At 45.9% G+C, this 14,880-nt stretch overlaps 1 protein-coding gene across 1 annotated transcript; it reads left to right on the top strand.

Annotated features, from left to right (window-relative positions):
• Positions 1–853: 853 nt before the first annotated feature.
• LOC133112089 (zinc-binding protein A33-like) lies at positions 854–5,955 on the top strand. The gene is made up of 6 exons (XM_061222776.1): positions 854–1,458; positions 3,014–3,109; positions 3,195–3,425; positions 3,808–3,830; positions 4,686–4,804; positions 5,162–5,955. The coding sequence occupies exons 1-6, from the start codon at positions 1,054–1,056 to the stop codon at positions 5,695–5,697; spliced, it is 1,410 nt and encodes a 469-aa protein (XP_061078760.1). The 5' UTR covers positions 854–1,053; the 3' UTR covers positions 5,698–5,955.
• The last annotated feature ends 8,925 nt before the right edge of the window (positions 5,956–14,880 follow it).

A 14,880-nucleotide genomic window follows, 5' to 3' on the forward strand; every position in this document is an offset into this window, starting at 1 on the left:
GCAGGACAATGATCCCAAGCATACCTCAAAGTCCACCAAGGCTTGGTTTCAGAAGAAGCAATGGAAGATTCTAGAGTAGCCGTCACAGTCGCCTGACTTGAACCCCATAGAAAATCTCTGGTGGGATTTGAAGAAGGTGGTTGCCAAATGCACATCCAAGAATATTACTGAACTGGAGGCCATTGCCCATGAGGAATGGGCTAAGATTCCTCAGGAACGCTGTCAGAAGCTGGTGTCTGGCTATGCATCGCGTTTGCAGCAGGTCATAACAGCAAAAGGGTGCTCTACTAAGTACTGAAGATGCTTGTCATGAAGGGGTTGAATAATTTTGAGACTGCAGTAGTGATTAAAAGTAGCATTTTGTGTTGAATGTGGATTGAAATCCTTGTAATATTTTGTAATAATATGTTTCATTGAACTACTTAAACAGTTCTTGTGTCATTTGTTTATTGCAAACAGCTGAGAAATTGTATATTTTGCCAATAAACCTAATGTGCAATGGGGGTTGAACAATTTTGATAGCAACTGTAGATCTTATTTGATGAACTTATGGACACATGACCAATAAAACTCACAATTTGGGAGACAACAAATTCAAGCATAAAGCAAACGATAATCCCGAAAACGTGGATTTTGTCAAATCTTTGGGAAGGTCTTTGACCTTTAAGGTGTAAGATTCACTTTAACACATGAGTGAACTGCCAGACCCTGAAGAACAGGGCTGGTGTGAATCTGCTGGCAGATCAGCCAATCAAACCGCACAATGCTGCCCCCTGCAGGAAGTGTCTCTGATAATCGGACATGTCAAACAGGAAGCGGGAAGTACAAAGTCTCACACACAGGAAATGTAATTACACTGGCGGTCTTATGATATGATTTGACTGTGAATATGTTTCAGAAACAAAAGCTTTTCAAAAGATATTGACTGAGAAGAGCAGAGACTTGAGACTAATTTAAAGACAGTTTGTTTTAATTTTTAAGTTTCTGTAACAGCAGTAAGTAAAAGTGAAACCAAACTGCAGATTTAGCAGAGACTGAACAGACGGAGACAAAATGGCGTCTGGATCTTCTCTCCTGGAAGAGGAGCTCTCCTGTCCTGTGTGCTCTGAAATCTTCAGGGATCCTGTTGTCCTGAGATGCAGTCACAGCTTCTGTAAGGCCTGTCTGCCGCAGTACTGGGATCAGAAGGGATCTCGAGAGTGCCCAGTTTGCAGGAGAAGAGCTTCTATGGATTATCCTCCAATTAGCCTGTCTCTTAAGAATGCCTGTGAGGCGTTCTTAAAGGAGAGAAGTCAGAGAGCTAAAGCAGGATCTGAAGTGCTCTGCAGTCTGCACAGTGAGAAACTCAAACTCTTCTGTCTGGTGGATCAAATACCCATCTGTGTTATCTGCCAAACTTCAAGAAAACATGAAGAACATAAAATGCTACCAGTTCAGGAGGCTGCAGAAGAGTATAAGGTAAGTGTTTGATCACAGAATTCAGACTTTAACAACTAACTATTTATAAGTTAAACTGCAGATAATACTGACTACAAGGTATGTAAAATGGATATTGATGAAGTTGGGCTCTGCAGTGCTGTCATCTACTGACAGTTAAATCAAACTAGTAAATTGTGTCAGAAATATAATTAATATCCAATATGAATGTATAGAGGTAGTTACTGTATTGTCACGATGTGTCACATGACCGATAGAGTGACAGGAGAGAGGGTCAGGAGGGAGAGGGGTCCTTATACTTTTCATGAATATTTGGGCCGAAAATAACTGTGTTTTTTTCTTATTAATATAAATTGACTCTGTAAAGAAATGAAGACAGTTTTGATCATTTTCAGGTCAGAATGTGCAAGTTTGTTTTTGTGAAACCAACAGAACGCAACCAAACACTCATATCCAAAACTATGAGGGGCTGTCGAGGGCAAAATTGAAACTTTGCTTGAATATACCCATGTGAAACACTCACACATACACATGTGAAACACTCACACATACACATGTGAACACTCACACATACCCATGTGAAACACTCACACATACACATGTGAAACACTCACAAATACACATGTGAAACACTCACAAATACACATGTGAAACACTCACACATACACATGTGAACACTCACACATACCCATGTGAAACACTCACACATACACATGTGAAACACTCACACATACACCTGTGAAATACTCACACATACACATGTGAAACACTCACAAATACACATGTGAAACACTCACAAATACACATGTGAAACACTCACAAATACACATGTGAAACACTCACACATGCAGTGGGGTCCAAAGCTCTGAGGCCACTCTTGAAAATGCTTCTGTTTGTTTTCTATTACATTGTTTTCTAATACAAACTTCATCATTACTAATTATATTATCAGGATAACAAATTGAGTCAAGAGTTGAATCTTTTAAAAGATTTGGCAACGGGCAATCAAGCTGGCATGGACTCCACAAATTTGTGCAAAACCAGATGATTCATGTTATCCCAGCATTATTTGACAATGTTCCAAAGAGCATTTTGTGATGTTACTGAATGCTTGGCTTTTGTCCGTCTTCAAGTGCCCCCATAAATTGTTCAGTGGGGTTGAGGTCAGGTGACTGTGGATTGTGCAGCACTCCTTGCTCTTCTTTGGTCTTTGAGTAGTTCTTGCAAAGCTTTGAAGTGACTCTTTATTTTCAGGATTACATTAAAAAAACATCCCAGATTTTCAATGTAGTCTCTGACTTTTGGACCCCACTGTACATACATACTCATGTGTCCTCACACACATGTGAAATACTCACACATACACAAGTGAAACACTCCCAACAACCCAACAACACCTCACTTTGTAAGCTCTGATTTTATAGTTTTGTGCATTGCTCTACACAATCTGTGACCTGAGTCTCCATTCTGGCTCCCCTCTGTCTGAGCAGGGGCTCTTGTGCAGTCTGTGCAGGCAGTGAAGTTTACTGTGGGTCTGGTTCCTCAGTAAAGTGTGGACTCTGTCATTTCTTTCCAGGGGAAACTCAGGACTGCACTGGCTCCACTGCAGGAGAAGCTAAAAGCCTTCAATGCAGTGAAAGTAATCTGTGATCAAACAGCAGAGCACATCAAGGTACTGAACTGAGGCCTTTCAATCACAGTGTTGAAAATGCAGCACTGGATTGTGCAGAAATGATGGTGAATTATGTTTATTCCAGAGCCAGGCCCAGCACACAGAGAGACAGATAAAGATGGAGTTTGAGAAACTTCAGCAGTTCCTAAAAGATGAAGAGGCAGCCAGGATCACTGCACTGAGGGAGGAAGAGGAGCAGAAGAGTCAGAAGATGAAGGAGAAGATTGAGAAGATGACAGAAGAGATATCATCCCTTTCAGAACAGATCAAAGCCATAGAACAGGAGCTGGGAGCTGAAGATGTCTCATTTCTGCAGGTAAGACCTGTTCACTCTGTGTCTGGAGGACTCTAATCAAACAGTTGTTAATGCTCATTCATAAAGTATAGTATTCTCTAAAACACCGTTTCATGTAAACTGGCTAATATCATCAAATCTCTTCAATACTTTATCAAGCAGTTGAATTAAAGTCTAATTTTTGTAGGTTGTTTTTTATTTACTAGTCATCCTACATTTATCATCCTACATGCACACATTTTACACATATACAACTGTGTTAAAGCCACATGTTTAGTTTGCTATGTAATATGTCATATGAAAAGCGCGTTCAGTAACATGCAGTCAGATGGTTCTGTGGATTCACAGTTTAACTGGAATTAGTATTTGCTGCAGTCATAATAATTCACTCTCCTTATTTCAGAGCTACAAGGTTTCACAGAACAGGTAAGGAGACTGCATCCTCTCATCAGGTCCTGTGAGTGTGTGTCCCTCAGTGGGGCTGTGAGTGTGTGTCCCTCAGTGGGGCTGTGAGTGTGTGTCTCTCAGTGGAGCTGTGAGTGTGTGTCCCTCAGTGGGGCTGTGAGTGTGTGTCTCTCAGTGGGGCTGTGAGTGTGTGTCTCTCAGTGGGGCTGTGAGTGTGTGTCTCTCAGTGGGGCTGTGAGTGTGTGTCTCTCAGTGGGGCTGTGAGTGTGTGTCTCTCAGTGGGGCTGTGAGTGTGTGTCTCTCAGTGGGGCTGTGAGTGTGTGTCTCTCAGTGGGGCTGTGAGTGTGTGTCTCTCAGTGGGGCTGTGAGTGTGTGTCTCTCAGTGGGGCTGTGAGTGTGTGTTTCTCAGTGGGGCTGTGAGTGTGTGTCTCTCAGTGGGGCTGTGAGTGTGTGTCTCTCAGTGGGGCTGTGAGTGTGTGTCTCTCAGTGGGGTGGATCTGTGAGTGTGTGTTTCTCAGTGGGGCTGTAAGTGTGTGACTCTCAATGGGGTGGGTCTATGAGTGTGTGTTTCTCAGTGGGGCTGTGAGTGTGTGTCTCTCAATGGGGTGGGTCTATGAGTGTGTGTCTCTCAATGGGGTGGGTCTATGAGTGTGTGTTTCTCAGTGGGGCTGTGAGTGTGTGTCTCTCAGTGGGGCTGTGAGTGTGTGTTTCTCAGTGGGGCTGTGAGTGTGTGTCTCTCAGTGGGGCTGTGTGGCAGAATGCTGGGAGGGATGGAGCCATTTTCTTACAGAATGAAGATCTGATGTTGCTGCTGATAATCTTCTATGGTAATGAAGCCACGCCCACAGCACAAGTGACTCCTGAATATTATTGCAGAGCCCAGTGCACACTGGGGGATCCAGAGAAGGTCTCAGGACCGCTGATTGATGTGGCCAAGCACCTGGGCAATCTGAAGTACAGAGTGTGGGAGAAGATGCTGGGGACTTTTCAATACAGTGAGTACTGGGGGCAGGGAGCTCCACATTGTCACTGTACAGGGGGACTCTTCAGCATCCTTTCCACAAGCGTCATATTGGTCCTGTCTGTGTAAGAGCCCTGGAGTGAAGAGACTGAGCACCAGTCCTTAATCTCACTGATGCTCATAATAAAATGCTGCTTCAACACTGATACTGCATTGAAGGGGAAGGAGGTTTTGCTCCCTCTTCCAATTATTATACACTGTGTGAAATAGTTTAATTCATCAGTTCTCAGGTTGTCATGGTGATTTTGGTGAAAACCAGGTCATATCCTTAGAAAGCCAATATTTCCCTTTGTGCTGATCAGTGTTGATGTCTCATTCTCTGTCCCTTCAGCTCCTGTGACTCTGGACCCAAACACAGCACATCCCAACCTCTCACTGTCTGAGGATCTGACCTGTGTGAGATACAGTGATGAGAGACAGCAGGTTCCTGATAATCCAGAGAGATTTTATGAGTGGTGTTGGGTGCTGGGCTCTGAGGGATTCAGCTCAGGGAGACACTGCTGGGATGTAGAAGTGGGGGGTAGGGACTGGTGGGTGGGTGTGGCTAAGGAGTCCATCAGCAGGAAAGGGCGTATGGATCTGAGCCCAGCAGGAGGAGTGTGGAGTATTTGTCATCACAACAGTGGGAGATACAGAGCCCTGACCTCTCCATCTACAGTCCTCACTGTGCAGAGGAAACTCCAGAGGGTCAGAGTGCAGCTGGACTGGGACAGGGGGAAGGTGTCATTCTCTGACCCCAGTGACAACACTCCTCTCTACACTTTTAAACACTCCTTCACTGAGAGACTGTTTCCATTCTTTCATTGTTTTTCTCTCCAGACTCATATACATATCTGTCCAATGAAGGTGTCTGTAACAGTGGAGTAACTCTGTGGAAAGTGGGTAAAGATCTAGCCTGAAAGATGCTGTATTTCCATCCATCCATCGTCTTAACCTGCTTATCCTGAACAGGGTCGCAGGGGGGCTGGAGCCTATCCCAGCATACATTGGGCGAAAGGCAGGAATACACCCTGGGCAGGTCGCCAGTCCATCGCAGGGCACACACACCATTCACTCACACTCATTGATTGAGCGCCATTTCTGTGTTATGGATGCCCAGAAAAATTATCATAAAAAATAAAGACTTTTAACAACCCAACCCAAGACCATTAATTCTGTTGGTGATTCAGATATAGACTTGCCTTTTCTCATTTCAAGACTGTACATTTTCTTACATTTGAATTCGACCTCAATTCAAAATTCAGACGATTAATTATCCATAAGCTTAACATGGGGATACACAATGCTAACATGAATCTGACAAATCTAAAGTTCTAAACGAACATGAGACCGCTATTCTCAGCAACGTTATCCCTTACAGGTAGTAGCTAGATGACCGTAATTAGCTCTCCATTTCTGAACACGTGAGGCATACAATAAAGCAAGGGCAGCCAAAAATAAACCAGCTTGGTCTGCGTACATAAACAGAAAATATGCAGCACAAATGTAGTCATAAACAGCAAAAACACAAACACACACACACATTACATTACATTTTTGGCATTTGGCAGATGCTCTTATCCAGAGTGACATACAGTTGATTAGACTATGCAGGAGACAATCTTCCCCTGGAGCTGTGTGGGTTAAGGGCCTTGCTCAAGGGCCCAACGGCTGAGCGGATCTTATTGTGGCTACACCAGGATTAGAACCACTGACCTTGCGTGTCCCAGTCATGCACGCACACACACACACACACAGACACACACACGCACATACACAGACACACACACATGCAAAGACACACACACGAACACACAGACACACACACACGCACACACAGACGCACACACACAGACGCACAGACACACACAGACACACACACACACATACACACACACGCACACACACACACATACACACACACACACACACACACATACACACACACACACACATACACACACACGCACGCACACACACACACACACACACGGTTCTCTCAGCACGGTTGCTCTTGATGTGTGCATGGTGGGTCTCTCACACACATTGTAATGGCTTCCTGGTTTCCCTCCGCTCTGTGCTGCTTCCTGACTGGGCCCACTGACCCTCCATTTTGTTTTTGCTTTTCATGGGATGGGCCACGCTTCTGTCCTGGGGGGCTCATGCCCCTCTTCCTCCAGCTGAAGGACTCCCCCAGAGAGAAACAGAGTGCAGATACACAGCTCCTCCAGGACATTGGTCTTCCATCACATGAAACTATAACTTAAAATGATCCTGTTTGATGGAAGCGAGATTAAGAATTGTTACAGTTTTGCATGTGTTGCGTGAGCGTTGTAGCAGGGTTGTGATCAGAATCAGAATCAGAATCAGAATCAGAATCACTTTATTCGCCATGTAGTTTTTACATACAAGGAATTTGCTGTGGTTAATGGGTGCATGCAGACAACATAAAGAATAATACAAAAAATAGAAACATAGATATAAAATGAGGTGGAATCTAATCTAGAATGTAAATATAAATAAAAAAAATATTTACAATACAAGATGATGCTGAAGCGGGGTATGTGAAGTATTATTAAAGTGTAAAATATTTACATTTACATTTACATTTTAGTCATTTGGCAGACGCTTTTAATCCAAAGCGACTTACAAGTGCATAGGTTCTACCATAAGTCAGAGCATCACATCCAGAAACTAGCAAAATACACAGGAAATGCTGTTCTAAACATAGTTGTCATCGGAAGTGCTTTTTGTTTTTTTTGTTTTTTTTGGGGGGGGGGGGGGGGGGGGGGTTAGACAAGGATAGGGATATCAGAAAGGAGGGGCAGGGGAAATCAGGAGGGAGGACTAAGGTAGAGTTTGAAAAGGTGGGTTTTGAGTCTGCGTCGAAATAGGGGGAGGGATTCTGCTGTTCTGACAGTGGTAGGCAAGTCATTCCACCACTGAGGAACCAGAACGGAAAACAGGCGTGAACGTGCAGCTCGACCGCCAGGTGCACGTAGAGAGGGAACCGTAAGGCGACCAGAGCTGGCAGACCGGAGTGGTCTAGCTGGGGAGTAGGGAGTGATCAGGGATTGTATGTAAGGTGGGGCAGTCCCCTCAGCAGCCTGAAATGCCAACACTAGGGCCTTGAAACGGATGCGTGCGGCAATAGGAAGCCAGTGGAGGCCAATGAGAAGCGGGGTGACATGAGCCGACCTGGGCTGACTGGTGATCAGGCGGGCTGCAGCATTCTGGACCAGCTGGAGGGGCTTGATGGCACACGCTGGGAGACCGGCTAGGAGGGAGTTGCAGTAATCCAGGCGGGAAATGAGGAGCGCCTGGACTGGGTGGCTTTCTCAGTCAGGAGATGATGGATACGGCGTATATTATACAGAAAGAACCTGCAGGTTCTGGCAGTGGAGGATACTTGTGGAGCCAGGGTGAGGCAGTTATCAAGAGTCACCCCAAGATTGGGAAGAGATAACAGAACCAAGAGACATGGTGTATAGCGAGAAGAGGAGAGGCCCAAGAACCGAGCCCTGCGGGACTCCAGTTCGTAGGGGGTGAGGGTCGGAGACTGCGCCCCTCCAAGTCACCTGGTAGGAGCGACCAGAGAGGTAGGAGGAAAACCAAGCGAGTGCACACCCATCCCAGACAGCGATGAGAGCAGAATCTCATGGTTGACTGTATTGAAGGCGGCTGACAGGTCGAGGAAGATGAGGACAGAGGAGAGGGATTTTGCTTTAGCAGAGTGGAGTGCCTCAGTGACCGCGAGCAGGGCGGTTTCAGTGGAGTGGCCACTCTTGAAGCCAGACTGGTTGGGGTCATGGAGATTGTTCTGGAGAAGATAAGTGGACAGTTGGGAGCAGACCGCCCGTTCCAGAGTTTTAGCGAGAAAGGGAAGAAGAGAGACAGGCTGGTAGTTGTTCAGGGCAGAGGAGTCGAGAGTAGGTTTTTTGAGCAGGGGAGTGACTCTGGCCCTCTTCAGGGAAGAGGGCATGGTGCCGGAAGAGAGGGAGGTGTTGATTATAGAGGAGAGAAAAGGGAGAATGTCATCAGATATAGATTGTAGGAGGGGAGAGGGGAAGGGGTCAAGAGGACAGGTGGTAGGGCGGTGGGAAGTAAGGAGTTTCAGTGTGTCGGCGTCAGAGAGGGGAGAAAAGGAGGTTAGGGAGTTGGGGAGGGTAGGAGGGTCAGCAGGGGTGGAGGGTTGGGAGAAGGAATTGCGAATAGCATCAACCTTCTTTTCAAAGAAGGAGACGAAGTCATCAGGTGTGAGTGATGAGGGGTGTGGGGGGGAGGGGGGGCCAGAAGAGAGGAGAAAGTTGAAAACAGTTTGTGGGGATTAGAGGCGGCCGCGTTAATTTTCGAGTGAAAGAAGGAAGATTTAGCTAGAGAGACAGAGGAATGGAAAGATAATAAGAGGGCATGGAAGGAAGCCATATCACTGGGGAGACAGGACCTTTTCCATTTTCTCTCCGCCGCCCGCAGTTCGGTTCGGACAGCTCGTAGAGCATCAGAAAGCCAAGGACTGGGGGGGGAGGCCCGAGCTAGTTTGGTGGTGAGGGGACACAGAGAATCAAAGGAAGATGAGAGGGAGGACATGAGAGTTGTAGCCGCATCATCGGGAGACAGTCGAGAGAAAGACTCCGCAGATGGTAGGGAGGAGAGGATTGTAGATGAGAGGGTGGAGGAAGACAGGTGGCGTAGGTTCCGTCGACAGGTGACAGTGGATGGTGGGAGAGATGGATGGGTGTTAGAGGAGAGTGGAAGAGAGAAAGAGATGAAGGAGTGGTCAGATATATGGAGTGGTGTTACAGAGAGGTTGGTTGTTGTGCAGCTCCTTGTGAAGATGAGGTCAAGAAGGTTGCCTGCTTTGTGGGTGGGAGGGGAAAGAGTGAGGGTAAGGTCAAAAGAAGAGAGGAGGGAGAGAAAGGTAGACTGGGTGGACTCTGAGTTGAGGTTGAAGTCACCCAGGAGGATCAGGGGGGTGTCATTGACAGGTGAGGAGCTGAGGAGGATGTCCATCTCATCCAAAAAGTTCCCCAGAGGACCCGGGGGGCGGTAAACAACAATAACAAACAGCTTGCACGGCAGAGTAACAGAAACCGCATGAAATTCAAAAGAGGAGAAGGAGAGGGATGAGGAGAAGACACTAGATCTCCATGAGGATGTGCCATGGGCTATAGGGGCAGGATAAGAGTCTGTGACAATGGGGGGGTCCCGGGCCTAGTTGACATTAATCACAGGGAGACAGTTCGTTGATGTAACATGTCTGTAACGGTTGTAATGGTTCTGTGACAGTGGGGGGTCCCCCGGGCCTTGTTGATGAGGCCAGCTGCAGATGGGAAGAAGCTGTTTCTGTGGCGAGAGGTTTTGGTCCTGATGGACCTCAGCCTCCTGCCAGAGGGGAGTGTTTCTAACAGTCTGTGTCCGGGGTGAGAGGGGTCGGCCACAATCCTTCCTGCACACCTCAGGGTTCTGGAGGTGTACAGGTCCTGAAGAGATGGCAGATTGCAGCCAATCACCTTCTCTGCAGAGTGGATGATACGCTGCAGTCTGCCCTTGCCCTTGGCAGTGGTAGCAGCATACCAGATGGTGATGGAGGAGGTGAGGATGGACTCCATTATGGCGGTGTAGAAGTGCACCATCATTGTCTTTGGCAGGTTGAACTTCTTCAACTGCCGCAGGAAGAACATCCTCTGCTGGGCTTTTTTGGTGAGGGAGCTGATGGTCCTGGGAGATAATGGTTCACAGAAAGTGGCAGGACTCCACAATTTCGACAGGGGAGTCTCTCAAGGTGATGGGGGCGGGTGGGGCTGGGTTCTTTCTGAAGTTTACAACTATCTCCACTGTCTTTACAGTGTTGAGCTCCAAGTTGTTCTGACTGCACCAGGTTACCAGATTGTCAATCTCCCACCTGTAGGCTCCACCAGAGATGAGTCCAAAAAGGGTGGTGTCGTCCGCGAACTTCAGGAGCTTGACAGACTGGTGACTGGAAGTGCAGCTGTTGGTGTACAGGGAGAAGAGCAGAGGGGAAAGAAAGATTTTTTCCCAGCTTCACGTGCTGCAAACTTTCCTTTCTTGTGAGGAAAATGAGTGCATCGTTTGTGGAAATATTTTTCCTGAAGCCTGACGTATAAATGATCGACCTGTGGGTCCACCTCTCCCCACCTGTAACTGACGTGGCTTCAAACTGATGTTTGCCAAATTCACGTTCTCGATTTCCCCGTCTTCATTTATTTTTCTTGCCGCATTTCTTAGCCTCTTCTGATGGGTGGAGCTAGGAGTAGATAAAGAACAGGATGATTAGGGATTGGAGGGAGCTCCTGGTTATACCTGGGAGTGTCCTGATTGGATGAGACCTGTGCAGGGCGGGGCAGGGCAGGTGGTTTTGGGTAACCCCTGACCCCTGACCCCTGACCCCTGATCACACTTCTCCAGCGTCCAGCAGAGGAGTCTTTGCTAGCAGGAGAGAACAGGGCCCTGCTTCACAGAGCAGGATTATATTACATAACAGTTATTCAAAGGGACTTACAGTTGATTAGACTCAGCAGGGGACAGGCCCCGTGTCTCCATGACAACACTGCAATTGGAATAAGATTTCCAGTGAGGGATTTATTTTCTATTTTATTTTTTGCATGAAGTTGTTATGCTAATTATGTGTTTACCTATGTGTGCATTCTTATTCTTATTTATTTATTTTTTTTACCATTTTGGAATAGCTGTGTGAGTGAGTGAGTGAGTGAGTGTGTGAGTGAGTGAGTGAGTGAGTGAGTGTGTGAGTGTGTGTGAGTGAGTGTGTGAGTGAGTGAGTGTGTGAGTGAGTGAGTGAGTGAGTGAGTGTGTGAGTGTGTGAGTGTGTGAGTGAGTGAGTGTGTGAGTGAGTGTGTGAGTGAGTGAGTGTGTGAGTGAGTGAGTGAGTGTGTGAGTGTGTGAGTGTGTGAGTGTGTGAGTGAGTGAGTGAGTGTGAGAGTGTGTTAGTGTGTGAGTGTGTGAGTGTGTGAGTGAGTGAGTGTGTGAGTGTGTGAGTGTGTGAGTGAGTGAGTGAGTGTGTGAGTGTGTGAGTGTGTGTGTGTGATTGTGTGAGTGAGTGTGTGAGTGTGTGAGTGTGTGAGTGTGTGAGTGAGTGAGTGAGTGAGTGAGTGTGTGAGTGTGTGAGTGTGTGTGTGTGATTGTGTGAGTGAGTGTGTGAGTGAGTGAGTGAGTGAGTGAGTGTGTGAGTGTGTGAGTGAGTGAGTGAGTGAGTGAGTGTGTGAGTGTGTGAGTGTGTGAGTGTGTGAGTGAGTGTGTGAGTGTGTGAGTGTGTGATAGTGTGTGTGAGTGACATTTCTTTGCGAGAGAGAGCGCGTGGTCTTTCCTCTGACACTGGGAAGTCCCACTTTCCTGATGCATGCTGGAACATTCCGCGGGGGGCGTTGACCTTGCGTTTTCACAGGCTCGTGGATGTCTCCTTCAGAAGGTTTTTGCTGTAACAGGAACTCGCACACCTGATTTAATGACTGAACCAATCAAACTACAAAAAAGGCCTAGATTAGTGAGATCAGGTGTGTGAGTTCCTGGTTGCATTAAAACCTTCTGGCGCGTGGGTCCTGAGGACTGGAGCTGGGAAACACTGCCCTGTAGGGCTGCTGGAGAGGGGAGTCTCATGTCCAGTCAGGGAATTTAAGGGAATTAAGATCTAAGAAAATCGATTCATTGATTTAAAGTCCTGGACGTTTCAAGAGAAACTCTGATTCCTGTGTTGAGTTGGAGGGGTGGGACATCACCTGGGACCCACCGGATTTCTGTACAGAAAATGTTTCCAATGTTGAAATCACTGATAATCTTTGTGAATGTTACTTTTTGATGAAGGCTTTTAACTTTTTTTTGGTCTTTGTTTTATTTCCAGCAAGTTAAGATGATTAATTGTCCAGTTTCATTATTGTATACTGTACAGAATTTTGTTTAATCTTGAAGTCTTTTGGAAATAATGACCATTTCGAAAATTAGTAATTCTGTTCAATTGCTTGAAGTACAATAATAAAACAAACTCAAAATAATGATCATCTCTGCCTGATTTTTATTGCAGAAATATATATATAGATATAGATATAGATAATCTGGTTAGATTTGAATGAAATGCATGCCATCTTTGTGCTGAAAAATGCACAAAATCACAAATGACTTATGACTTATTTGTATAGGGCTTTTCACTGATGACCTCACCAAAAGACGCTTCACAGAGTGACAGAATGAAAGAAAACCTGGGGAATGCCAGCCCTGAGCCCCCAGATAACACGAGGTGACGAATACCTACTCGGAGAAAAACCCTCAAACAGTGGTGAGAAAAACTCCCCAGGGGAAGAGATCTATAGGAACCCGGCTATATAGGTTATACTGGCCTATAGGTCGATATAGTAACATGTTCAGGTATTAAATAGCAGGTAATCTATAAAGTCCACAGGATGGGTGTAGAGTATGCAGTTCAGAGGGGAAGGGGATGAATCCCTAATGCATAATAAGTGAGAAATTCCATCTTCCCATTTCTGATAATTATATTAAAACCATAACAACGCACACCTTCTGTGAGTGTAACCTGCGATGTTAGCATGTGGCTAAACCAGAAGCCATAACAACACAGTCTGTGAGTGTAACCTGCGATGTTAGCATGTGGCTAAACCAGAAGCCATAACAACGCACAGTCTGTGAGTGTAATCTGCGATGTTAGCATGTGGCTAAACCAGAAGCCATAACAACACCGTCTGTGTGTGTAATCTGTGATGTTAGCATGTGGCTGGGAACCCTTCCCTTGGGACAGTGCATTCTGTTGCTTTGCTGTGTTTCCTTTATTGTACTGAAGCTGACTCTGGGGGAATTCTGAGTCTCTCAGGGGCTTATTTTGGTCAGGCAGCCATTGAGGTGTTAGTATCTTTTAGGGACTGGAGGTGTTTCCCCTTTCATTCGCCATTTCTGTTTCCTGTGTTGTTTCATTTCCATTCTTCTGATTTCCCATTCAGAGGGTTTCCTAGGTCAGGAAGCAGGATCACCGAGTTGCTGGATAAATTCACTGAGTACAACCCGGAACAGCTGTTTCTAGCCTACGTCTGCCCATCTTCCAATCTTGGAAGGGTTCCAGATTTGACTCTGAATTTATCCAGCTCAGTGATCCTGTAACTCCGTTTACAGACACCAGAGATAGTTTTTAACCTTGGAGGCTTAATATTATTAAAATAAATGTTTTGTACGTAGTTAATATTGATGTTTTGTCTTTCTTCTGTAATTGTAGAGCTTGGAGGTAAGTACTGGTGTGTGTGTGCGTGCACGTGTGCGTGGAGGTAAGTACTGGTGTGTGTGTGTGCGTGCATGTGTGCGTGGAGGTAAGTACTGGTGTGTGTGTGTGCGTGCGTGCGCGTGTGTGCCTGCGTGTCTGGCACCCCATCCAGGTAACTGCTACAGTTCATGTTACAACCATCATGAAATAAATAAATACAAATGTGTTTTAAGACAGTTATGATGAGTAACTTCAACCGCAATCCTTAGATGAACCCTAACTGCAACCCTTATGTTAACACTACTCATATTCTTAGATACAATCCTTATTGTAATATTTGTATTCACCTTCCCAGTGTATGGTCTTCAGAGTGGCTGTAGTAGCGCATGATCACCACTAGATGGCAGCATTGGCTCGTGTGGTTTGGGGCTTGTGTCCCTCACATGGATACAGGGCTGAAGGTTGTCATGGACAACACGTTTGAACCCCTCTGATGCTCCCCCGGTGGGATGGGGCCCGGGGCCGCTGGTTTTCACTCTGTACTGGGGGCCACTGGTTTTCACACTGTACTGGGGGGCTCTGTATTTGTGTTGGAGCCACAATATTCACACCTTGTTCATTTTTCATAATTCCACTTTTCATGTTTTGAGGGATGATTTATCCTCTGAAGCCACATTATGTCAGAAAAAGCCATGCATGCCATGAACAATACATGTTCTATACTCACATTGTTCTTGTGTTATATTTTAAACAATTAGACTGAGGTTAATTACAGTTGCAATCAAAACTATTCAACCCCCATTGCACATTAGGTTTATTGGCAAAATATACAATTT

Source organism: Conger conger, chromosome 15 (genome assembly GCF_963514075.1).
Source record: "Conger conger chromosome 15, fConCon1.1, whole genome shotgun sequence".
NCBI classification, from domain to species: Eukaryota; Metazoa; Chordata; class Actinopteri; order Anguilliformes; family Congridae; genus Conger; species Conger conger.

Excerpts from the sequence above, each read along its gene's own strand:
- LOC133112089 (XM_061222776.1), top strand. The coding sequence starts at position 1,054 with ATGGCGTCTGGATCTTCTCTCCTGGAAGAGGAGCTCTCCTGTCCTGTG. Across the intron at positions 3,426-3,807 it reads AAGATGTCTCATTTCTGCAG|AGCTACAAGGTTTCACAGAA; the intron begins GTAAGACCTGTT and ends TCCTTATTTCAG. Across the intron at positions 3,831-4,685 it reads TACAAGGTTTCACAGAACAG|AGCCCAGTGCACACTGGGGG; the intron begins GTAAGGAGACTG and ends ATATTATTGCAG.